Source organism: Corvus kubaryi, unplaced genomic scaffold (genome assembly GCF_017639235.1).
Source record: "Corvus kubaryi isolate FWS band 111438036 unplaced genomic scaffold, C.kubaryi_AGA036_p1.0 37312, whole genome shotgun sequence".
In the NCBI taxonomy this organism is placed as follows: Eukaryota; Metazoa; Chordata; class Aves; order Passeriformes; family Corvidae; genus Corvus; species Corvus kubaryi.
The window spans coordinates 3278105-3304792 of record NW_024581098.1 but is presented as its reverse complement, the minus strand read 5'-3'; the positions used below and the strand labels follow the sequence as shown (position 1 = coordinate 3304792).

At 38.6% G+C, this 26688-nt stretch overlaps 1 protein-coding gene across 3 annotated transcripts in view; it reads left to right on the top strand.

Moving 5' to 3' along the window:
• The window catches only part of SPIDR (scaffold protein involved in DNA repair), a 195991-nt gene that overhangs the window by 164530 nt on the left and 4773 nt on the right, over positions 1 to 26688 (top strand). For 2 of the 3 annotated variants that reach the window (XM_042029052.1, XM_042029050.1), the window contains 7 exons: positions 3715 to 3873; positions 13100 to 13187; positions 15580 to 15723; positions 15818 to 15877; positions 19050 to 19248; positions 20274 to 20426; positions 25810 to 25903. In XM_042029052.1, coding sequence (XP_041884986.1) covers positions 3715 to 3873; positions 13100 to 13187; positions 15580 to 15723; positions 15818 to 15877; positions 19050 to 19248; positions 20274 to 20426; positions 25810 to 25903 — 897 coding nt within the window. The remainder of the gene's footprint in view (positions 1 to 3714; positions 3874 to 13099; positions 13188 to 15579; positions 15724 to 15817; positions 15878 to 19049; positions 19249 to 20273; positions 20427 to 25809; positions 25904 to 26688) is intronic. The other variant, XM_042029051.1, reaches the window with a different exon arrangement.

Sequence of the window (26688 nt, the reverse complement as noted above, 5' to 3'; positions counted from 1 at the left end):
CTGTGTCATTACATAAAAAAAAAAAAAAAAGCCAAACTCTGCCTCACTTCTTATCATTCCCTATCTTTGCCCCCTTTGTTATTACCAATGCATCATACTTCTTCACCTTTCCCTTAGTCTGTATCTCCTATATTTGCTCCTCTACTGGCTTTCCTGCTACCCCTCTCTCCAGGAGTGAATTCTCTGCTGTTTTACTTGAGAGATTTCAGTTTCCAACCCCGTCTTTTAAGTTGAGGTCTTACACAGGGTTACATCCCGTTGTCCCAAAAATAAAGATGGCCCTTATTTCCTCCCTGCACAAGCACCACTGATTGAATTGGAGATGTTGCCTGTCTTTTTTTAACAGTTCAGTACTATGCATGTTGACAAGGCATTGGTAAAGGTATGTTTAACCTGATTAACCTATACAAATCCACATTTTATGAAAAAAAAGTATTTTCTATAGAATATAAAATCTATAGATGTGCATAAAACACAAATGCTGAATTCCTGGGGGGAGATACTCATTTTGGCTTTGCAGCTTGTCTCATAATTTTGATGTGGGTTTTCATCGTGGTAGTGAGGTTCAAAGGGGGAAAAAAAAGTAATGGGACAAGCTGTTGGCTTTAATCACAGTTAGACTGCCAGCTAAAAATTAATTTGTGAGAACATTTGCTGTAATGTGAGAGCAACACTGCAACATGGGAAAATAATCCAAATGCACTGCTCTTGGAATAAAGTGAAATCAAGGGGAAAAGAATTCTGGTAAAGAAGTTAAGGTCGTGAATCAATAGGCTGTGAATGCAGCTGAACTACTGTCAGTGATGCTGACAGCATGTACAAAATCCATAAGAACAGAACCAGTCCCAAAGAACAGGAGGGTAGTTCTCCAAGTGTGTTGCTGAGTCTGTTGTGGGATACAGCTGATGTCATGATAGTCATTAAGTGGAAAAATAAGTAGTCCCTCAAACACTTATAGTATTTCAAGGTTTTGTCATCATTCATTTATACTGTTTTAAGGACATGGTAAAGCAGGGATAATGTGTTTGTGAACTTGTCTTCATGGTGTTGATCTGGGATATTTCTCTCTTAGTCTGAAATCAGGCATCTGAAGGTTATTCATTAAATTCTGACTTCCAAGTGAGGCAATACATACATTTCATTTTAAATGCATGTTGTAGAGAAACTGTGACTACCTTTTGGACACCTAGAGCAAGTGCAGTAAATACAGTGTCTGTCTGCTCTTGTGTATGAACCTGGCAGAGCAAAGGTACTTGGAATCTGATGCAATAGGTTCTGCTGCTCTGTGGTCCTTCATGATGCCAATCATCATGAACGTATTCCCAGTGTGAATGGGAACATTAATGATGGAAGCCTCAAATTACACAGTTCTTCTCTGCATTGAGCATGGTCATAAGATGACCATTCTCCCATCATATGACCTGAGATGGCTGTATGTGCTGCATACACTGGGCAGCTGGAGTGGGACCTTCAAGGAAAAATACATCCTTGCCTAGAACAGTACTCCATGCAAGTAGGAGTTTACTTCTACAGAGTTAATTTTCAAGGAACTCAGATGCTGCTGCTGCTGCTGATTTGGCTACAGTATTTTTTGGTCAGATTAGTTTCCTGTCCTAGCCATTTATGTGCCACCACAAAGGAATGGAAATCTGTGGCCAGGGATGCAGGGAGTTGAAATTCCCATGTCTGACAGAAACCATCTCTTAGCTTGACTTAAAAGGACTTGGAAAATGCTCTTTTAGTGACTGATGTCTTCAGCACCAACCAAGCTAGTTTTATTTGGGCAATTAACATGTCCCAGAGGACTTAATATAACCCTGGTGCCAGCTAGTCTGAGACTTACTTGTGTTCAGTTATGTCTCACTAGAGATATGAGAAATTCCAGTGATCAGTTAAGAGACTGCTGAACTGATCTGATGTGAGACACAAATTCAGTTGGCCCGTCTTGCTCCAAGATACGGAGGCCTAATTTTTCACCATTAACAGTCAACGTTTTGTTAACAGAGGCAAAACTGTTTGCTTTGTTGTTCCGGTTCCCCTCAATCCGGTTTTCAGAAATGTCCAGAGAATATGAGCTCTGGTTTTCCAAACATAACAATATCACAGGGAGTGTCAGTCAAATCAGTTGAAACTCAAGGGGGTTCTTAACTGATTCTGAAGTCCTAACATGGAAAGCAGCAGGCAAACATAGTTTTTCTGATTTATTTGGGTTTTTTTTTCTGATGATGATTCAGTTTGTATGGGACCTTTGTAGCTAGAGGTATGGGGAAAATATCGAGTCCTATCCCTTGCTGCTCTTAAAAACCAGCACCAGAATCTGAAAAATGAGGACTCTTAGCTGGTCCTTGCACAATTGCTGCTGTCAGAAAGCCTTTGGGGCTGTATCTTACATCAAATGCAGCCTTCTTGAGGGTCTAAGCCAAAGTTAGACAGTTCATCATGAACAAGGAAAGTGTGATTAGTGCTCTTCCATGTGCCTATTTTTCCATGTGAAAAAAATACATTAATTTCTTCAGTGTAGGAGTTCATTTAATTTAAAATGTGTTTTATAAAGATGTAGTGACTGCAGTTGAATGCTTTCAGTGTGCATGCACATTATAGGATGTGCTCCAAAAGCAGTTGGAGTTGACTTGCTAGGAACAATGGTGCTGCTCTGGGGAGGGTAGTTTTGGCATGTACCTTTGAAATGAACTGAATTCTGCTGCCTAGTGCACCCCTGAGTTTTATTTGGAAACAAAGATGTGTGTGCTACCCTCAAAGGTAATTTTTGTTTCCCTTTGAAAAGTTTCCATGCTTAACTGTCTCTTTCTGAGGCAATTAAAACCAATCTTGTAGACAGGGGCCTCCTTCCTCCAGCCCTGCATGACTCATGCTATCATGGCTGCTCATCTCAGGTGCAGAATCTTGTGAAATGCATTTATGACTATCTAAATGTATGACATCCACTGATTTTGCCTTATCTGTTATGACAGTACTATCTTCTCAGAATGCCATCAAGTTGGTTAAGCAATACTTCCCAGCCCTACAGCCCCTACTTCCATAGATTTTAATCAATTTGTTTGTTTAGCAGGTTCTTTAATTACCTTCTTAAAATAGTTCCTCTGGGCTTCATACCCAATACTGAATATACCAATCTTCAGTTTTGTGTTGTTTTGCTTGGGGTTTTTCTTCTTCAAAGAAAAAAAATGATGTTTCACTCTTTTTTGCATCCTGAGGACTCTTTTAAAAAAAAAAAATTCAGAAAATGTAATGCTTGCTTTGCCAGTCTCGGTGATTATTACCTGTGAAATATGTTGCTTTGCTTACTTCTAAGCAGAATTTTTATATTTATAAACACACACATATTTATGTTTCTGTTGTTGTTCTTTCTTCACTGTAGAATTTACCTCACGTAAGGCAAAAACTCAACTTTCTTCCTTTTTAAGTACACAAACCACAGTGCCTAGCAGTTAATTAATCTAATCCCCAGTGCAAGCCCTGTCCTCTTTGTTTCAGTCATGCTTCTCTACTTCTTGGCCCTGTTATGTCCTGAAAATGTACGTGAGAAAACCTTTAATGATGTTGGGTTTGTTTATTGATACGTTACTTGATAGGAGTTCTGCAGATACTGCAGAGGATAAGCCCTGTCCTGAAGTTTGTAATATTGTTCTCAGAACCTTGCTCACTGGTTTGGTACGAGCAGATGCCAGTGAGTAATGGAGGAATGTTTTGCAGGTTATGCCTCCTTGTCCAGGATGCCTATGGCATGTTCAGTGAAGTGTGGCTGCAGTCCCTGAGTTCCACAGATGACATTGAGCAGTACTGCAGGAGATGGGAAGGAAAATCCTGCTGCTTAGCTGGAATGAAAATTTTGCAGAGAACTACAAGAGGAAGGTGAGAACAATTAATGGAAGAATGTATTGCTTGCTGTGGCAGGCAAAGGTGATCTGCCTTTTTATTTATATGTGTGACCAACATTCTTTGGGACAACTGAACCTGGCTTTGTTCAATCAAATGTCCTCATTGCCACTTTTGGGCCATCCAGCTGTGCTTGAGCCAACCATTCTCCAAAATGAGCATAAATAAGCTAATGCACAAATATGTACTTAGCAGAGTAAGGAATTACTGTGTGCAATATTTCATAAAATGTGAGTGTCTTCTTCTTCTTCAGTAGATTCAGAGACTTAAAAACATTAGTTCACCTCCCTTTCATTGCAGAACTTCTTACTGCACTAAGTTCTTCTACAGTGCTGCCCAGTATGGCTTGAAGTTTCAAGCACAAACTTCCCTTTAGTATATGAGAGCCTAATTCTGTTAAGTCTATATGGTTTGAGAACCACAGTTAAAGTTTCTTAAAAAAAAAAGTCTTGCAAATCTCAAAGCCATTCTCATTTTGGAATAAGAATGTCAACAGCTTTATAGAAAAATTCCCCCAGGTAAGTAACAAAGTGACTTATGGTACATCTCAGATTTTGCTTACTCTGTGATTCCTCTTACGTTCCTCAAAAAAAAAATCTTTAGTCAAGAAAAAACCTTAAATACGTTGATTATCGTACAGAGTATCGTTCTAAGGAAAGTGATACAATGTTCTCATGGGGACCTATATAAATATAATTAGATTGGTTCAGTTCTCAACATAATTTATTCGTACAAGCATCCGATCTAGATAAGCTTTGCTATTAGAATGGCTATGGTATTTCTGCTGACACTTTTTTTCCTGTTGAAAAATGCTGTTTCATCAAAACCAGAATGTTTCATGGAAACATTATCTATTTTGGAGACAGCTTTGTTGGGAAGATTATTTTCAGGTCCAGAGGGAGTGAATATTCTTTCTCTCATTCTCATTTCATGAAAACTTTGAGAAAGTCTCATTTTTGTTTCATATTGGAACAAAAACAAATTTCAAAGCCTTGAAATGTTTAGCAAAATGGAATTGTTGTTTTCCAGCCAGCCCTATTCAGTGTGCTTTTCTTTTTATGTACTTGCAGTGTTAATTTTCAGAGCCTTTGGATTTCAAGCCTACTTGCATTTTTATGGATCTTTAATAACAAACACGTCTTTTTATTTAATTATTTTGTTGGCTTTTTATTTTCAAGTTACATTTTTTCCAAACAAATTAAATAATGGCTTTGGAATTCTGGATACAAATGAAGTTTTACAACTGGCTGCTGGTGCTTCCAGTACTCTGCCTAACTAATAAGAGACAGACTTTTTCTAATGTAAATTCTGTTTCAAAGCAGCAGTTACTTACTTCTGGCTATTCTGAGGACAGTTAGAAGACACACTGCTGAAAATGCTGGTGGCTCAGCTGGAGCTGTGCTGGTGGTAACCCTGCTAGGGAACATTAAAAGAAAATGGGTATAGTGTAGCTTCGGGGACAGTGCAGTGGTTAAAACGTGATTTCATTGTACAAGATGGGTGGGTGGGGGAATTGTTCAGGGATTTATTTTTTTCTTAATTGTTTTAGCCTAAGTTCTGCTTTATAACTTTTTATTACTTCTAAGTGTTTGGGACACATTCTAGGTGTGATGGAAACCACAGTAAAGCCATAGCTGAAATGAATATGAGGCAGTACTTACTCACAGAGAGTGTAATTAAGCTGTAGAACTCATTGCCACTGGATAAATGGATTTCCAGAGCCAGTGGTGTATCCAAGCACATGATGGGATATGCCTGTGAGTGCCCAACCTTGGCTTGCAGCACATGAGTGAGTAAGAACTATGTGGTCTGCCCTGCAAGAAAGACTGCTGCCTTTTTGTTTGGTTTTTTTTTGAGAACACCAATTACTTTTTGGAAGGAGATGGCTTTTGAACTGTTTGTTTCCTTGAGTCTGACAGTGGCTTTTAAGTGGATAAAAGGGAAGAAAATGTAGGAAATACGAGGGAAAAGTAATGACTTTTTTTTGTATGTGCCTTTGAAGCACATGATCTGGAGAGAGCCAGGAATGGCTAATAAGATCCCGTATGTTCAAGTTGTCCCACAGTCACATGGATTGTAATCAGAGACAGAGTGCTTCCTCAGTCCCTCTGTGGGACAGAGGAGATTTGCTAATAGATACAAGAGGTTCTCAAGCATTTTGCATCAATGGACCACTGTTATTGTTCAGAAAATTTTCCAGGCCATCATCCATCCTCACCATCAAATATTTAATTTAAAGTGCTATTTGACATCACTCCTGTAAATGCAATTTTAAAAGCACTGTTGTGAGCTGAAGTTTCATTTCAAGGGCTAAAAACCTATAAGCCTGTAAAAAGGGGTATTCTACACACAGGGGAAAACCTGGCTGGACACGTTGCTTGATCTTTGGAATGGACCTGTACTGTTAAGGAGTGCTAAAGAAACTAAACACATTTCTTCTCTGATAAGAAAACACTTGTGTTCCAAGAGAAAAGCGGGATAAGAACTTACACAACCACGTCCTGTCTTGACAAAGATCAGCTCTGTGAAAAGTTGGAATTATAGTAACCTTACATTGAGAGAAACACTTGCAATGTTGAATATTGGTTTTCAGTATGCTTTGACAAGTAGTAGGGTCTTGCATAGGTTGTTTGAAGGTCTTTTACTGATTTAGGTGGTTTTCAGAGCCAGGCCCATACCCCACATAAAGCATACTCCCCTAAACTCCCCTGCAAGAAGTCCTTCCTTCCCTTTGCAATCCAGTAAAGGAAGTTGTGTTTCCCTTTGCAGTCCAGTTTCTGGCAATCCTGTAAGACAGAAGGACCGGGCTGAATCATGGCAGAGTTGCCATGGCTTGTTCAGTGCCTGATTTCCAGCAGTTCTTCTACTCTGTTCGTGAGGCTGTTGGATGAGGTAGGAAGCAGTACTGTGGCAACTGACTGAACTTGTGTGCTTCAGTATCTGCTTCCTGACAGCTTTTCTCTTCATCCTCTCATTCATACTTGTCTCTTAGCCTTTCCTACAACTATTCCCTGGACTGCATGCTTAGTATCAGCAAAAAAGAAGAAAAAAGGTGCAGTGGTTTAAAGGGAGAAGACTGAAAAATATTAATTGAAAGGCTGCTGGTGGTGTTGGCTCCTTAGAGGCTCATGTTCTCACTCTCACCCTCCCACTGCCTCATGTGTCAGTCTTAAATTCAGCCCCTTGAGGAAGTGAGATTTTGGGGGTGTGCTGCTAGAGGCAGGAATGCTGGTTAAAAATCCATATGCAGCACATGCAACCCTCCTGTTTTAATAGGTCCCAGGCATGTTTCAGGTATGTCAGGTATAACCAGGAACTAAATGAATGCAATTAGATGCAGGGACTGAGCACTCACTAAAATGCCTCAGGAGTAAATAACCTATAAATTGTCATGGTTCCTGCTTCCTACCAGAAATCAATTTCAATGAGCTGAGAAAATCTTTGTAGTTAGATACCTGTCTTTATCAACAAAAAATACTGATTTTATTTTTTTCAGCCCTACCTGGAGTTCCACACAGAACAACAGTTTGGATTTTGACAATTTGTGTCTTTTCACCTGATTTTCCAATCATTGAGTTGCTTTACTGCTGAGTATAGCAGATGTACCTGCTTCTTCTCTTTATGCTTTCTTATATGTTAGAAATATGAAGAGTTTCTCTGCAGCAGAACAGAAAGATGACAGCAATTTAAAAATGGAGGGGGGAGGAAGAACACAGGGTGTCAGTGCAAATTTTGTCCCTAAATTGAAAAAAATGGTTAATAAGCTTCAAAAGAAGAGGCAACTGCTGCATGGAGAGTGCTAAAATCCACCCTTGTGTTGGATAGGCTAAAACACTTTGAAGGATCCATCAACTCCTAAGCTTTGGCTTTTGAGCCAACATTTAATTCATGGCAGTCTGTATTATCTGTTGCATTTTCCTCTGCAGTAAACAGACTCTGAATATTGAGTTCATCAACCAGTGTTATGTTTTTCTGAGGAATTTCTGCATTTTCAAATAAAGTTGGCTTCTGTTGTTTGTCATTTTAAGCTTTCAAATGTTAGGCACTGAAATGTGAAATCTCCCTGTATGTTTGTAGTGGTCACTACTGTGCTTGAGGGTTTTCATTCTTTTCTATTTTTTTCCCTTTTTATTTGAGTCACATACTTCTCTGAGCTCAATTTCTCTCCTTTTTTCCCCTTTTCTCTGTATACTTTCTCTTCATTTTGCTGTGTCCTCAGAAGAGAGGACCTCTGCTAACTGCTGCATGAGTACGTGTTTCAACTGCTAGACATAGACAGGAAATGCAATAGTAAGAACTCTCCGCAGAGCAAGGAGGTCATAACTTCCTTCCTTTGGTTTTCCCTCCTCCAAAAAGACTGCCATCTAAAAGATCCACCCCACGTCTCTGGGTTTCGAGGTCTTGAAATACTTCAGTAATTGCTGTGGTTAAAAGTTGAGTTTCATTTAAAGCATAATTTCAGTAATCACATTGAAGTTTTGAATATTTGCATTATTTTAAAATTAATTTCTATGGCTGCTTTTGTATCAGAAATGAACTCTGTTATTTTCTGAATTTTCTATTCTTTAATAAACATGGACTGCTGCTTGTATCTTAGTGATTCTATCATTAATCTATTTAGTAGGCAGCACTGCAGAATAACATAGGCGTATCCATATTGAACCAAAAGTACTTTTTTATTATAATTTCAGTGGTTTAATGTAGTATGTGTAATTTCTAATGTACTGTAGAAAATTGAGTCATTAAAGTATGTAAATCATTCAACAAAATAATTCCATATATCTAAACAAAACTTGTGGGGAGAAAAGGTCAGCAGCCCTTCCTCCCTGTTTGCATTTTGGCAAAGATGCTGGTTTAGTAGGCTCTGATTTTTACTTTGTGATTTTGTTGCTTTTATTACTCAAGTCTAAGAAAATGTGGTGTTGCATAGTTTGTGCACTGCAAAATCTTAGTAGGTCAGTTGGAGGGAGAGAGAGAGCCTACAGTATCAGCCTTGTGTTTGGATTGCTTGTCCCTTGAAAGTTGAAGCTTATGCAGTCTAGGTGATTATTAAGGAATTCCTTAGTTTTGCACAGGGGGCTAGGAATTGCTTTATTTTTGAGTTTCTAATAATTGAGACTGACACTGCCAAGGAAAACTGTTTCGGTTTAGACAAAATTTTAAGAAGTAGGAGAGGAGGAAGCAGAGAAGTGCCAAGTCCTGAGTCCTCAGAGCAAAGCTGTGGAAGATGTTGGAAGAGAATCCTAGCATCTTTCTGTTCCTTGCTGTAAGCCTTACATAGTGTTCCTTTTTTCCCTGTTTATGTGCCTTCTTTTCTCTGACATTGCTGGTATTTTCTCCCTCCAGTAGTTTTCCCCTGAGCCTGTTGTGATTAAAGTTGAAAAATCCCTCAGACTAATAAGCCATGTGTTAAAAGCTGGATCAGGCATGGCACACACAAAGTTCTTGGAGCAGAACTGTAGCTGAAACTTCATGCTTGTGAGAGAAATAAACAAGATCATCTTATTAAATTATGAAATAAGTTGTCAGGTCAGAATCAGTGAAATGCAGTTTTGAAAAATCAGAGCTTGAAGTTGTCTGGCTTTTGAAACACAGCCTGTAGTATGAAATAAATGGAATTTCCACAGGATCAGAGATGTTCTGATAGTGTAAGTACTGGTTTATCAGTCATGTATTTAGCTTGTTTAACAGTATTACAGCTTTAAAATTCTCTTCCTGCTGTCTGGGTACACAGCAGGCAGTGTGCATTTATGGATACAGTGAAAAGATGTACTGAAGTTTAGCAAAGAAAGTTTAAGTGGAGAGAGATGTCCTTTGAGAACATTGGATAATAAAAATAATTAAGGACATGAAAAAAATTATTTTACATATTATATGGAGATACACACACACATATATAAAAATCTCATTATACATAAGCAAAGCTTGAAGATGTGGGTTTACAGAAGAGAGGCATACCTACCTGTCATAAGTCCATATTTCTGTGGAAATCTTTACTGTAACACTCCACTGGAGTTACTGGTAGTCTTACTGTGTTGGTGTTAAACAGTGGAAACATACATATTTGGGATGGGACAAAATTTGTTTTACCAAACACAGAGTTAAGTCTGGCATGGAAAGTAGACAGCTGAGTCTGTCATTTAGAATCTGATTGATGATTTTTGTCCTTTTCCTGCTATAGATTCAGTCTTTTTTTCAAAGTTATAGAGTACTACAATAGAGCCCTAGTCCCTGAAGTAAAAGAAAAAAGAAAGTTATTCAAAATACTTCACATGTTCATTTTTCTTTTTGATCCTTGAGCCTGTTTCTTCTCTCTTCTTATTCCGCTTTTCCTTTCTTAGAAGTCTGTCCTTCTGTGATCAAAATTACTTATTTTTTTAAATAACTAGTAATTACACTCACAAAGCAAAATTTTAACATTTTTATTTTGTCTTCTGCATCTAGAGAGGCTCTATATGCACATGGGTGCTAACCATGTCCCTTCACTGTAGCACAGAGCCAGCTGTTCATCTCTTGTCCTTACTCCATAGCTGAAGAAGGCTACACATATTGAATAAACTGCACCCATTGTTCAAATGAGATTGAACTGGAGTTTGAGTGTTACTTGGCCAGTGAAGGGAATTCATTTTATTCTTTCTGTGAGGATAATGATTTCCGACAGAGGAGGACACAATGTCTTTGTCATTTCTCCACTGTCAGTGCCCCCACTTCATTCTCCCTTCTGCTAAGTTGAAGCCCATAAGCGTAAAGAGAGAGTTAACTTTCCTGGAGGTGTGTAAGTGGGTGGAGCAAGAGGGGAACTCCCCACCAGGGACACTGACCGATGGAGTGAGAGCTCCAGGAGAGAACATCCCAGCTCATAGGCAAGGATCACAGCAGGATGTGATTTGGAACTTGCTAATCATTTGGTTTGTCCCTGCCCTTGGCCTGACTGGTGTCAAAGAAATGATGGGGCCAAGATGTTCAGGAAACCTACCCCACACAGCACTGATCCTTTGCCTGCTGGTAAGCAAATTCTGTCATTTAGTAATTAATTAATTACATTTATTAATTAAGTGCTCCTAGTTCAAGAGTAGATGGCCTTCTCCAAAAGGACACACAGAACAGAAGAAAATGTACCATATGTCTTAGATATTCTGACATGGGGTAACAAGTTAGAAGTGAGCTGAAGAAGAAAGGACAACTTCATGTCCTTTGTGAATACTTTAAAATGCATATGGGGGGTCAGTGTAAGGTCTGTGTGAAGATGGGAACTTGCAACAAGCAGCATGGCTTAGTTGCTCTAGGTTGGTACATATGCAGTCTCTGTGCACACACACACACTGTTTGTGGTACATTCATATCCGTGCTCCGACCTTGTGCTGGGGTCGTGTGAGGAAGGCCACTTATGTAACTGCCTGAGCTGTACAGGAGGCTTTGCTCTCATTTTGTAGCTCTCCTTTTTCATCTCCCAGTTAGCAAGACCAGTTAGTTCCTCTGGGGATTGCCTTCCTTGTGTCAGATATCATTCTGTACAATACAAAACAGAAAATTTTGCCCCAGTCAAGCAAGAAGTGATTGATTTGCTGTGAAGTATCTTTAATACCTAAGAAATATTGCTTTGTGTGTTGTAATGTCATCAGTGTTAAAAACCAAAAACAAACAAACAATAAACCCAAACTAAACAAAAAACCTCCAAACACCAAAACTACCCCAGTCTCTTTCCTTTTACCGACTTGGGGATGATGCCATGTAAGCCAGGAAGTCCATTTCTGTAAATGAGCAGCATATTTGTGTCTCTAGTCTGTTCATTCATGTGGAGAACACAACTACAGGTAGCAACATCATCTTTTTAGTCTGCCAGCTTGTTACCTGAATTGTGGGCCTCAAGTTTTATTCCCCAGGATCTCCTCTGAGATTTACGGCCATAAAATTTCTTTCAGTGCTGGTCCAAAGGCATCACCGTTAACACTGAATCACAGGCAGGGAAAAAACATGCTGAGAAGCTCCCTGTAGACACCCAAAGTCTAAGGATCCAGAGAAGGACTAAGGAAATGCAGAAATAAATAAGCTTAAGCAGAAGTGAGCTAAAAGCAGAACTTTAAAAGGAAAGTTTCCATGACCCCTTGAAGAGAAGCAGCATATTGCAACGTGCTTCAGCCCTGTAAACAGGGTATGTGGTTTCCTTCTAAACAGCTGGGTTTAGAAGCTAATATTACTTTTAACAAGTTTTTGACTTCATTTTTTAGAGTTGTTTCAGAAATAGTGGTTTTCTTAATTGGAGGAACGGACAACTTGTTCTTGGAGGCAGTGTGGGGTTAAAATCCAGATTTCTGTGCTTCAACTGCACAGACCAGAGAACTGGGACAAGATAACTCAGAGCTTTAACTCAAAAATGCATGCCTCTTCAAGCTGGTTATCTGTAGCTATTTCCCCTCCCTCGGCTACTCCTGCCTGTCCAGCAAAGATGCTCCACCCAAAAGGCAGCCCCTGAACTGCTGCAAAGTACAGCTTGGTTTGCTAAAGAGTGGTCAACATATTACCTTAATGTGCTGGGCTGTTAATTTTATGTTTGTTTTTTAAATCAAAAGTGTGGAACTTGCAAAATGAGTAAATACAAATCATAACTAAGTGATCAGCAGTGTAGGAAGGAGATAGTTCTCTGCACATGTATTTAGCATAGCAAAATCTTGCCTGTTGTTGCTCTGTATCTGATAATTGCTGACTTTCTGGAAAGCAGTTACAATCAGCTGTCAACAATAGCAGAAAACCCAGCAAACACACACACACACAACACCCTCCCCCCCCCCGCCCCCCCAAAAAAAAATAGAAATTAAAATGTTAGAAGCAAAACTTTTTAATAGTTAAATAGCTAAAAGCTGTTTTTTAAAAGAGGTTGTACTGATATCTGTGTCCTTCCCAAGCTACTATTTACCCCAGTTCCCCTGAATTCTATCGTGTAGCAAGCTGTTGTAGCAAAGGATTAAACATGTCTTCTTGTTGCTGGATATGATACATCCCTTCTCTCCCTCTCCACCCTGCAGCAGAAACTATGGGGATTCAACTGGACCAAATCAAAACCAGCTTCCACAAAACAAATATGATTTTAAATTGCTTTCATAATCATGCAATGGTTTAGATTTAGATTTCTTAATGAATCTTTTTAATATGATGCGTAACACTGGAAAACATTTTAAACCTGATTTTATTGGTCTCTTTGAAGGGCATTAGGACTGTTTAGTCTGATAGACAGTCTGTGGCCTCCAGTAGTGCCTCTAAAAGTTCCTGGACAAAGTCAAGACTCTGAAATGGTAAGTTTTGTTATTATAGATATGAACTTTTTCACTCACAACTAGTATTTTTGGTGGTGATATAATCATGTTTACTTCGGGAATCAACACTCTCCTTTTTACCTACCAAGTTTTGTTTTACTCATTCTGACAACCTTCCAGGCTAACCTGAAGCCCTCTGGATCAGCATCATCTTTCCAAAATGATGCAATTAGCCCCTTATTAATCCTCTAGATCTAGAATGATAAGACGCCCTGACAAATTCTTCCTCTCTTCTCCTTGCAGGAGTAAAGAGGTACTAGGTATCATGGAGCCTGCTGAGAAATCTATATACAAGGAAATCTGTATATAAGGATATTAACTCATTCTTTAAAAGCACTTTTCAGCCTTAGGTTTGAAAGCACTTTTCTGAAGATTATCTTTGAAGACAGTGTGACTGCTGGAATCAGGTCTCTTACTAGTTAGGATGACTTTGACTGATACTTGTTTCATGAGAGGTTAGAAGGATGAACACAAAAGTAATTACTAAAAGTTAATGTTTCTGTGATTTTAGGAGGTGGGAAAGTATAGAAATGGATTTAAAGTACACAAAAGTAATTACTAAAAGTTAATGAATGTTTCTGTGATTTTAGGAGGTGGGAAAGTATAGAAATGGATTTAAAGTATGTTACCATATATTTGCAAGCTGAAATCACATCTGTAATCTTACTTCAATCAGCTTTTACCTTTGGAAAGGAGTTCTGTCGTGTCAAGTCATTTTGGTAATACGAGATCATTTGAGAAGCTTCTGGGTAGCCAAGCTTGGGCTTTCTTGATGTTCTTGTATAGGCTGTTCTTTGGGAAGAAGTGGGTGGTATTAAAATTTGTTTTAGACCAAAGGAGTCAATATGAAAAAAAAAAAAGAGAAAGCTGGAAATAAGTTTCAAAACCAGGGAATATTGAAGGTGGATATTGCTAGTTATTTCTAAAGTCCAAGGACCTTTTGTCTAAAATATAAAGTGTTCTTTGCATTGTCCAGGGGTATATACTGAGGAACAAAAAGCTCAGTTATAAATAAAATCAAGACTGAAACTCAGTGAAATAGCTGTGCTCTTTTTGACTCTCCCTTTCATCTAAATATTTTGGAAGTCTCGGAGGAATGGATGGATTTGTGCATAAAAATAATGTGGGCAACAGAATGGGAATATCTATGGCTGAGGCAAAGCTCTTAAATGTTTGGTGTTGTTGTGACTCCTTCTATGTCTTCTTTTTTTCTTTTTTATTAGCAATGTAAAAATGAAGGAAACTTTCCATAGTCATGTAATTTACACTTCTGTTATGGGTTTGAAATAGTAATTAATTCCACAAAGAATTACAACGTGCATTCTGATGCTCCACGTTTTTGGCTGGGTGGAGTTCTTTCAACTGAGATACACTTTTCTTGATACAAACAGTATAGTTTTATGCACAGTTTTATGGAAGCAGTTTTATACGTAGGTACATAAATAATACTGCCAGCATGATGATGATGTTGTTGGGAAGAGATCTGTGGAACTGATTTCTTTTGAGCCTTATGTACATTCAAATACCTACTTTAATGCTGTCAGAGGCAAGCAGAGTTTGGGTATCAGCTTCCTTTGCTCTTATTTTTCTTTAAGCAGATTCTTTTTAATGGGTGGGCAACTGTCTTTAATAGATTCATGTTTGTTCTATTAAATTAAATGTTTTATTAACAACAAACATTGCTAAAAGAATATTTTACCATATTTGCAAAAATATTATCTTCTAGCATTGTCTTTTCTTTTCTGAGAAGTCTTTCCAGCTTGGGACCACTCTAAGTGGTGATTGATAAAGTTGTTACGTCATGGTACTTTTTAAGGGGAGAAGAAAAATCTGGCATACCACAAAGAGAGCAGTTCTTGCAGCTCTTGCACTCCTGTTCTTCATTATCTCCTTGTGCTGTCCTGGATTTAATTTGGCAGCTTTAAAAGTTCGGCAGCTGTTTACTATCACAAAAACCCACCCACATGCAAAAGTCCCCAAATCTCAGAAAAGCTATGGATGTTAAAAAAAAAAAGACTAATGGACGCACTCCTACCACGTAATAAAAGTATGCAAAACAGCAAAAAGCACCTTGAAATAGTCACTGTGTTTGTCAAGTGTGCCAAGTTATGAGTTGTTTTTGTGATGAGGATCAATGTCAGATTATGGAAAGAATGATGCACACAAGCTAATTTCACTTACAACTTGTGAATGTTGGTTTATTAACTCATCTTCTACATCAGAGTCCTTGTTGTTAACCATATAATTTTATTTCCCTATCCATCTTAAAATGTAAATTCTTTTGTTCATTTTGCCTATTACTATAAAACTTGACCAGCCAAACTAAAGTGCCTTTTTTATGGTCACATTTCTTTTTCTTATTTTTTAATAGATGACAACTAATCTTCCTCCTCCCAGCTTCTGTTACATTCTTACTGTTCAGTCTGGTGAAATACATGTGGAAGTGGATGAGGAAGAACAGATTTCTAATTTGTACCAGCCACCAGCTGTTCATGGTCTAAAGGAAATTCTTCGGGTAATCTGCTTTACAAATCAGATAACAAATACTTTTTACCACTGGATTTCTGGTATCACAGTTTTCTCATTCCCTGTTTTTGTGCTATTTTCAGATGGATGGTTGTAACAAGCGGTGTAGCTTCTGGGCCCAGGTGCTCTATCAAAGGCTGCAGGTAATCTTTTTACTTAGCAATGAATTCAACATAAAATCAGCATAATATTTATGTGAAGAGCATTCATCTTGTTTCGGGGTAACCCCACTGCCAGGATTATCTTAAAGTGTTGTACAGGCAGAGTTATCACCATGTTTAAAATGCTTGTGGGTGGGTAAAACGAACTGCATCTCCAGTTTCAATGCCATTCAGTCTAGAAAGCTAATTATTCCTGAGTAAATTGCTATCTAACCAGAGATAATACTGCACCCTAGAGAGGAGCTTGCAGGAAGTTAGTTGAGGCTCAATTTATAGCTAAATGCTGTCCTTAGGAACATGGCAAGAAGCTCCCAGTCAGTTGTCTGTTGGGGGATAGAATGGAACAGATGATGGTTATATAAAAATACGGTTTTGCTCTTTTCATGCAAGTGTGTGGGGGATTTTCATTGACTTACATAGAAGACCCTCAGGCAAATTTGGCTTTTATGGTCCAATAAGTAGTAAAAGGGAGGAACTCTTAGGTAAATACATCTGCCATCCATACTATGCCGGAAAGCTTACAATTATGTTTTATTTGTTTCTGAATGATGCTACGATGTTCTTTCAAAATGTTGCTAGCTCCCTTAGTAGTTAAAGGAATTTTTTGTTGCTGATTTATTTATTTTTTCCTGGCGACTGTATCCTTAGTTAAGCCAGCACTGAATTCTAGCAGAGAATAATTTGCAATTGTCCATCAGCTCCACAAGAAACAAAGTGTGAATCAAAGCATATGAACCAAAGACAAAGAAATTCCAGAACGGCCAGAAAAATAGCTGGAGATGCTTCCCACAAGTTTGAGACATAAATTTAATTTAGGTCTTGCCCTTTTGCTTCAAAAGCCAATGAGTTATGATTTAATTTTTAGGCAGGGAGTACTTTTAACTACTGAGATGAGGGGTATCTCTTGTGTTTTCTCCGTGCTAGTTGAGAATGTAACAGAGCATTTGCAAACATGGAATTAGGGCTAGCAGGATGGGATCTTCAGTGTGCCAGCAGAAAGATAGATACGTACATGCATAAACTCCTATTTCCAAAAAAACTCTTCTAGTGAAAAATGAAATAAAATTGCAGACTAGGGGCATCCTAGCCAAACATTTTTGAATTCAGGAATGCCTGCATCCGAAATTGTGATGTGGGTTATCAGTAATGTTGTGTAAAAGCACTTCATCACTGAATTAGAGAAAAGATGAAGCATGCGGGAACAGATGTGATTTTGAAGAATGGAATGTTGAGTAGCAGAAATAAAGGTCTATGATTTTTTTTCTTGCTCCTAGTAGTTTTATTAGTTGTTTGGCTATTCATTTGATGAACTGTAAGCACTAAATTTTCATAAGTGAACAGCATGAGTGCTCATAAGTTTTTTGAAAGTAATGATGGAAAAGCAATGGAAAATATTCTTCTTAGGTTTAACTTTCTGGATAACTACTTTAGGAATGTAAGGGTATTTACCTGCTGTTAGTGTATTACTTGCCTAGTCCTCCCAGAAGATCACAAACAGCAGCTTGTATCCTGCCATTGCCTTTGCCAAGAGTATGTACCCTTCACAAGCAAAATCACCAAGTTGTAGTAAGTGAGGAAGGGACAATGATTTGGTTTGTTTTGCAGATTTATTATTAAATAATCTGCTACATGAGCTAGTTCAGATGTAGTTTAAAAACTAGTATTTACTCTCTCTAGCTATAGTATTAAGTACTTAAATTAATGACTTAATTTGTGTGAAGGAAGAATGGAAATATGCTTTTATTATTACTCTGAATCCGAACTGTGGTTCAGAAGGAATATGAGGAAATATATTCCATCTGTGGTTAAGGAGCTGTCCTTCCTTGTAACTCAATCCTGCTGCTATTTGTCTGTTGTGTCCTCTCTGTTCAGAACAAATTGTCACACATAGTAAGATGATGATTTTATAGTGACTTGGGATTTTTGCTGTTATTATTATTTACTTTTTGGATGATTTTTCTGAAAGCCAGCTTTTAATGTCTTAGTAATTCTCAAGGGACAGATGTAAAAATTCTTTCTTTGAAGCTGTCCTAATGTTATCTATGCAGAGGAGGTGCCCAAATGTATGTAGTTACTAGCCAAAACAACATTGGTGCAATAGGCAGCATATGCTGTATTAAGGCATAACTGTGATATCTGAGCTGTGAATTTTTCCAGTTACTATTTGCAATTACCTCATTTGCTCTAAGAGCTGGGAGCTATGTTTAGTGTGGCTGATGGTTTCAAGGTTAGAATTCAACCAAAGACAAAATTTTGAGGGTTTTGTTACCTTCTGCTAAAGACATGTAGCTTTGAGAATAAAATTCTAAGCGTCTTTCCAGTCTTACAGTATTTAATTTTCAGTTAAATGTTTTAAGCATTCATTTTTGATCAGCAGACTAATTAAAAAGAGTAACAAAACCATTTTAAATTAATGACATAATTTAATCTTAGATATTTTAAAATATCAGAATCCTAAAATTTGCACGTTCGTTGCACTGGTGCATATGAAATATGCTTTGATATGATATTTTTGTACCTGTCTGGGGCAGAAAATTTACACTGTCACTGCAGATTCATATGTCTCTTACTTAGGAGTTACCTACTTCCTTAACTTTATGCATCATTGGAATATTTAGGGATATTTGTTCAGCTGAAAGAAAAAGCTCCACTTTGCAACTTGGTTATGCTTGGGAATCTGATAATAGTGCCTAGAAAATGTGCCCACAGAGGAATAATGTTAGTAGTAGAAATGCTCTTTCCTTATTTTTTTTAAGACAAAAATTATGTAAGTCTTAAACCATCCAAGTAACTTTTTATACATACCATATGTACAATATAATACATATTTTTTAGAAAATATATTTTCAAATCCCATGCACAGTCCATGAAAATTATGATAAAGTGTGATGATTGATTGAGGTAAAGCCAAGAGTCCAGAGAGTCAACCTCGAAAAGTTAATTTAAGGTAGAGATTTTAAGGTTTGTATCTGAAATAAGGAATACCAAAAAATCTAGTAAAGCTTTGACTCATTATCCTGTACAAGCCCTAAATGTAATAATTTCTGTCAGTTTTATGAGTTATTTAAATATGAAGATGTTTAGTCTTTCCTTCTACTAAAAAAATTACCAATAGCATTCCAATTTTGTATCTTTGGTTTTTTTCTAATCATAGACAAAACACAATGTTCCTATAGACCAAAGAGATATTTTGTTGTTTGTGACTGACTCCACACTGCAAAATGTGGTTCATGGGATTCCAAGAGTTGTTGCTGTGTCAGTCACTGCATCGTGTGTTCTCAGTATGGAAATCAGAGAAGCCCTCAGTGCTGGCTCACGACTTGTCTTCTTCAAGGATGCTCTGTGGGGAAATGGTAAGCTTTGCACGTGGTTTTGAAGCTGTTGGAGTCCCACAGAAATAGCACCCTTTATCTCTGACACCCCAACATGTGACCTCTGGAGACTTTCATTATCAGATGAAGATGAGACTTTGCAGGTTTGGGATGAGAAGTTTGAAAGGGGTTCTAGTTAGAGCTTTCCTGTTTCTATATTCTACAGGTTTCCTTTTTTCTGTATTTTTGGCTTGATCTCCGAAGCCAATGAGAAATTCAGTGCTGTTGTTGTATGTCCACCAATACTACTGTCAAGTCTTCTCTGATGACTGTTGAATTTGATGACCAGTGTCAATCAAATTTGTGAGTTGACAGAAGGCTCAAAAATATCAAGAAATTTGAATGTCCTTAGAGAAATTTTTCAAGCTCTCCTAAACCATCTTAGCTGTGAACCTTCGCTCACATACAGATCATGAAATTATGGTTGTTCACTTTACTTTCATTTCTAGTCACTTTTTTTTGAGGTTCAAGCTTAGTTCTGTATGGTGACTGCAGGGGTGGTTCACATCTCATGCCTTCAGTCACTGCCAAAATGTAAGTGAACTGGAAGTATCAAGCTATGCAAAAGGCTATGCGTCTTGAAGCAAAAATCTCTGCTCTGGAGAATAAAGCATCGCATGCACCTACTCTTTGTAATCTTTGAAGCAAAGTAGGACCACCTGAAGGGGTGCCCAAGCTTATTACCAAGGAAAAGACTGTAACCTGTTTGCAGGGAGCGAGATGTGATACAGTCTGGGTGGCATCAGACTCTCTTCTACCGTGTTCAAATTTTTAAATTTCATTTTTTTCAAATTCTGATTTCTTTCTCTAACCAAGACTCGAAAAGTGTAACAAGAACATGGTGCATGTATCGCTGAAAGCAAAATATTTTGTCATTGAGAAAACCTGATGCAGTCTATTCATCTGTTTGGTAGCTGGCAGAGATTGTTGTCTTTATTGGCCGTGACAATTAACGTGGTCACCTTTTTCCTTGTTACTGTACTGAGTTGAAATGTCTTTTTTGGCAGGTAGGATTATTTGTGTTGAACGTACTGTTCTCTTGTTACAAAAGCCTCTTTTGTGCTTGGCTGCTGGTGCTGACCTCAGTAAGCTGACTGGCCCTGTCAGACTCGATGAGCTGGATTCTACAACAGAGGCCAACTCCATTTGTGCTCTGAGAGGTTTGTATGGCCTTGCCTGAAATGAATGCGGTTAATTATTTGTGCTCATTTTAGTCTTTTGTGTCTTTGTATTGATTTCTTGCACAAACAGCGTGGAGAGATAAAAAAAAGCATGGGTTTGCTGTGGTTCCTTAGGATATTTAAAATTGTATGCTTCTTTGTGGGCTCTGTTTGCCTTTTGCTGGCCAAGCTCTGCTTCCACTCACTCATACCCCAGAATAAATGTTTAGTGCACAGTCTGTTTCATTATATTCCTTCCTTCACTGTCTTCTTTCAGGAGCCTTCTGTTCACACCAGCCTTGTTGATGTTGGCAACAGTGAGTTATACCAATATTTTTTAGGCAGATGGATAAGATATGTTACCCAGATCTTGAATGGTAGGGGTTAGTGACTGATTTCCCTGGAGCTTTGCTGCAGTAGGAGAATTTATTATTTTACCATAGTAAATTAGCATAATGTGGCCAGTATTTGCTCACCAACCACTTTGGATCATAGCTTTGTCTAATATCTTGGTCTTACCACTAACCATGCAGAAACATTTCTTACTACATATTTTCTAGTGTTTCCAAATCTTGCAGAAACATTTTCTACTGTGTATTTTCTAATGCTTTGTCCAGACAGCTTCTTAAACCTCCAGTTGTACAGTGCCTGTAGGAAAAAGTCCTTAAAAGCCCAACAACTCTTAAAGGCTATTTCCTTCCTTAAATTAACTCCTATTATTCCAGTAGCCCTTGTAGAAAATTCTTGATACAGTTTTGCATTTACACCTTCGAGTATTCACTGGAGCATTTGAAATTGACTTTAAAATTACAACAAATAATGGTTTTCAGATTAATTCTTCAGCTATAATATGATGGACTGGGAAGACAGTTTGAAACCAAGCAAAGCCTTTACTAAACATACCTGCTGCTATGGTAGAGCCACAACTTAGCAATGCCTCTGTGATTGATTACTGAGCACCTTGCAGTGACAAATGTTGAACAGTGCCTAATGAAAACCAAGCACAACTAGAGGCACTTCACTCAAAGCCTTGGTTGTTATGGACATCTTGCATTGATACATCTACTTGAAAGACATTTCTGTCACTGGGTGTGAAATACTTTTTGACTTTTTTTTTTAACCTCTCCAGTAGTTATGCTAAGGATTGTCACTTCTCTGCTGTTAATTTTATGAGAAGTGCCTGTCTTTTTTTTCTTGTTGACAGTGTGCATAGTAGGATAAAGGAAATATTTCTCTGTCCTTTCTTCCAGCAGAGCAAAGAAAGTACACCTTTCTGATCTGTTGTGTAAACAAGTACTTACTTTACACACATGGGAGATGTCATGCTTTGCCTGTCCTGTATTACAGAAAGAAGAATGACAAAAAGAAATTAATCCTACAACCTTGTCTTGTTTAATCTGGAATTTGTTCTGGGTGGCTGTTATCACTATGTTCCCATACCTGAATACCAACATAGAATATAAAATATTTTCTTTATACCTAAGCTGCTGCAGTACATGTATGACAACTCTCACTTTGGTGTGTACTGAAATAATTTAATAGCATTCAAGACATATATTCACTGTTTTAAATTTCAATTAGTTAGTGCCTACATCTTTCTGCTGAAGTAATGAAACTAATAGCATTGACCCTACTTTGTTGGTGGGAGAATATAGTTTTGGTGGAGTAACGCATGGAGGGAGATGTAACATCTTTAAAGTTCAGTCACTGTCTCTTATCTCCTAAGTCAGAGAGTTGTTAGTCTGGCTTTCACTGGGAAGCAGTATTACCTCATTCATTCTTTTTCTTTGTGCATCCTTTCACTTCCTGTACTTTTGCTCACCTATGTATGTTGCACATTGGCATCCTCCCACCTAACACAGAGGCTGCAAAGACTTTCTCTACTCCTTCTTCAAGAGCAGGTGCTTTCCTGCTCCTTTGGAAGGAACCTCTGAAATTCCTCCGGTCCGAGCTCCTCCTTAAAGCTGAGCCCTGAACAACTTGGTACAACTCTGGACTGGATGTTCTTCAGAGGTTCCTTCCCTATCAAAGTAGACAGTGTTCCAGTCCAAGCAGATGCAATGAGTTTGTCAGAAATCCTTGTTTCGGGGATGTCCAGTTGTACCAGCTCTGGGATAATGGAGTGTGTTGCTCTTCAACAGATGAGTGAAAACCTGTGATTGCTTTCTAATGAAAAGTTTATTCTTCATTGCAAGATGAATCTGTGGTTTTCACCTGTGATCTTAGGGTTAATAGATTTGTTTTGTTATCACTATGCATTTCAAGGTAATTCCTAACCTCTTTTTGCTCTATAGTAGCAGTCAGGATGACTGAAATGTTGGCAGCTCATATGGCACAGAACTGTTTTTCCTCTTAATCATGCTTTGAGCAAATTCTACTTAGTCTATACCACATGATACGTGGGAATATTACTTGATTAATGATATTTGCTTAGTATATGACTCACCAACGGTGATTGAATTCTGATGTTGGATGTTTTCATATTTAAGCCTTTACTTGGGTGTGGGGTTTTTTCAGTGTTCTGCTTAATAGTGGGACTAAAATGGGTTCAGTCAGTTTACCTAGGTTTCCTTTTTTGATTGAATTTTTGCCTTTTGTGTCCCATTAATCAGGGTAACTGACCAGGGGAAAAAAGTCCAAAACAACACCTCTGTTTTTTAATGTTTCAGCTGGAGTGTTCCTTTGCATTCCACATGGGAGACATGTTTTTCCAGGTGTTGTCCTATTGTCAATCTCTTCTTAATGACACCAGCCACAACCCTTAAAAATAGACTAGAGGTAAAAATCAAATCTTGGCTATGATCATTTTCATTTAAAAGAAGGATCTTGGGTCGATATCCAAAAGGTTTTTGCATGTCAAGCAAAATCTAGAGTCTTGAAAAAGATGTGCAGCAGTTCAGCAGCTTAAACTCGAGAAATCACTTTGTGTATGGGGTGCACAAGACTGTCACTAGATTATTACACCTGTTCTGACTTTGAGTTGTTCTGACTTCAGTGATGTCTGGTGGTTTTCTCAAGGGAACTCTACATTGTCATCAAAATTATCTTCTTGGATGGACATAATCTCATCCATATGATCCTGATTGATTTTCTTCAAATGGACTTTCATTACTCGGGCACTGGCATCTTGCAGTTGGAATATGGCACACAACTGGGAGAAAGTGAAAAGTCTTAGAGAGAAGGGGGATTTGTTTTGGTTTTTAAATTATTTTTTAATGAAGAAGAAAGCACACTGAGCAAGCTAATTGGTAGCTTTTTGATAAACAAGAATCATAGAATCATTTAGGTTGGAAAGGATCTTTAAGGCCATCGAGTCTGTTAATCCAGCACTGCCAAGTCCACCACTAAACCATGTCCCCAAGTGCCACATCTGCACATCTTTTAAATACCTCCAGGATTGGGGACTCCCTCTGTGCCCACTCCCTGGGCAGCTGTTCCAATGCTTGACCACCCTTTCAGTGAAGAAATTCTTTCTAATATCCAATCGAAACCTCTCTTGGCATGACTTTAGGCCATTTCCTCTCATCCTGTCACTTGTTACCTGGAAGAAGAGGTTGACCCCTGCATGGTTACAAACTCCTTTCAGGCAGTTGTAGAGAGCAAGAAAGTCTGAGCCTCCTTTTTTCCAGGCTGAAGAACCCAGCTCCCCTTCATCAGCTCCATTGCTCTTCTCTGGGCCTGCTGCAGCACCTCAATGTCTTTACTGGAGTGAGGGGCCCAGAACTGGGCACAGCCCTCAAGATGTGGCCCCACCAGTGCTGAGTACAGGGGGATGATTCCTTTCTTTGTCCTGCTGGCCACACTACTGCTGATACAGGCCAGGATGCCATTGGCCTTTTTGGCCACCTGGGCACACACCTGCTCATGTTCAGCCACTGTCAACCAGCATCCTCAGGTCCTTTTCCATTGGGTCACTTTCCAGCCACTCTTCCTCCAGCCTGTGGTGCTGCCTGGGGTTGTTGTGACCCTGGTGCAGGACCTGGCACGTGGCCTTGTTGAACCTCATATCACTGGCCTCAGCCCACTGATCCAGCCTGTCCAGATCCCTCTGCAGAGCCTTCCTGCCCTCCAGCAGACCAACACTTCCACCCAATTTGGTGTCATCTGCAAACTGAGGGTGAACTCAATCCAGATTATTGATAAAGCTATTAAACAGGACTGGCCCCAATACTGAGCCTTAGGGAACACCACTGGTGACTGGCCACCAACTGGATTTAACTCCATTAAGCATTCACATAATTAAAGAGAAACATACCCATGGAAACTCTCAGTTTATCACAAACACTGAAGAATCAAAATTATTCCTCTAAGAGTCCAAGTGGTTAAGTAGAATTGTTTATTCTGTCAGTGAAGTGCTTACTGTTTTGTTGTATGCTTAGAAATTGAGTCATAAATGTTGTATTTGAGAAACAACTTTCCAGATCTTCAGATTCGGTGTCCTTTGAATTCCCAAAGAAAATTACAGTTTTGTTGTTTAGGTGTAGCTCCCTCCTTGCCCCAGGAGAACCAGAAAAACAAGGGATTAACACACTGTCTCACAGTCCAGACACTGTAAATGCTCCATAGTCTCCAAGGCTTTCTTCTATTGAATGTGGTATAGAACTGTGAGATTCTTGCTCAATAGAAGCTGGATTTTTTAGTCTGTAGTTCTGTTGTACTAATGAGGTTTTATTTTTAGTGTAATTTCATTCTTACAGGTGAATATTTTTCTCTATAAATAATGCTCATAATTTCAGCATATTGTTACCATAAAATATAATACACTCTTTATTGGCTTCTCATAAAATTCTGAATATATTTTTTCTTGCCAAAACTAGCGAGGCCCTTTTTATTAGTCCAAAGTATCTTTGGCATTCCCTTCTTATGCACACACTTAAGACCGTGAGCCTGGTCTAATCTCTGTTAAATCAGTATAAATGCAGAATAACTCCCCTGTTAATGGAATTTAATCTGCACTGTTGTCTTCAAAAGGGATTGAGACTTCTTATTGGTTTGTATTTTCTAAATATCAATATCAAGCTATTTGATCTGATGATTTTTATAGCTGTTTACTGCCAAAAAAGCATCAGAGGACCAGAAAGAAAGCAAACAAGCAAAAACAAATCAGAAAAGCAATAAAATCCAAACCAAAAGAACCAAGCCTGTTTGGAAAGTTAATTGTCAATTATCTACCTTTTGGTATTTTTAGAATGTAAAACTGCTGCACTTTCATCCCATGTTGGAGGGACGAAGGAGAAAGGGAATGAGATTGTTGGAAGAGCTGAATCTTGCTCTGACAAGTCTTAAGCTGTGGGTCAGAAAGGCTCAAACCTGCTGTGAAGCCAAGAGTGACTGTGTTTGCTGGGTTAGCATTAGCATTTTTTAAGAATTCCATGTTCTGCAGGTACTGTTGTAGGAGTTAACGAGAGCACTGCTTTCTCCTGGCCTACATGCGACAGATGTGGCAATGGAAAGTTGGAACTGTGTCCCCAGGACAGGTGAGAGTCAGCATGCTCCAGAGCACTCCAGGTGTTTGGTAGATGTAGCCATAACAGGTGATGCAATGGTTCCTGCAGGCACAGGCTGCACTTTGCTCCTTCCTAGAACTAAGACGTAGTATTTTTATTGCTGATGAACTGATAAAACCTGCAAGGTTACATTAATTTATTAAGAAAGATACAAGTAGATATGAAATGGTTTGATTTTGCAGTTATTACTTTTTTTTAAACCAGTCTTGCTTATAAAGGTTTCATAGCCCACTGCATTATAGTATTACTTTTCATAAATATATAAGCCACAGGTCTAATTTTAAGTTCCTTTAAAGTAGGTACATGTGTTTGTGTGTCTTGCCTTGTTAATCTGTGTACCCCCAATTCACCTCATTTCTGTACTGGACTGTGGTGTCTGCTACAATTTGTCTAAGTATGAAAGAGTTACACTTCAGACCTATTAAATTAGTCACCTTTCTAAAAAGAATGTTGAATAATTCTCACAGTATGTCTGTCCTGAATGTGAAGACTGATCCTACAGGACCTGTTGCCACCTGAAATGCTGAACCTGTGTCACACTGACATACTTTTGGAAAGCCTCCCCTGCAGCTGCCTAGCCAGCTTGTGCTTGCAGTGTGAGATACCTGATGGAATAAAAGCCCAAGGGATAAGAGTAGTCAGAGGAAGGAAGGAAAGGAGGGGAAGGAGGGGAAGGGAGGGGGGAAGGGAGGGGGGGGGGAAGGGAGGGAGGATGGGAGGATGGAGGGAAGGAAGGAAGGAAGAATGACAGTGTG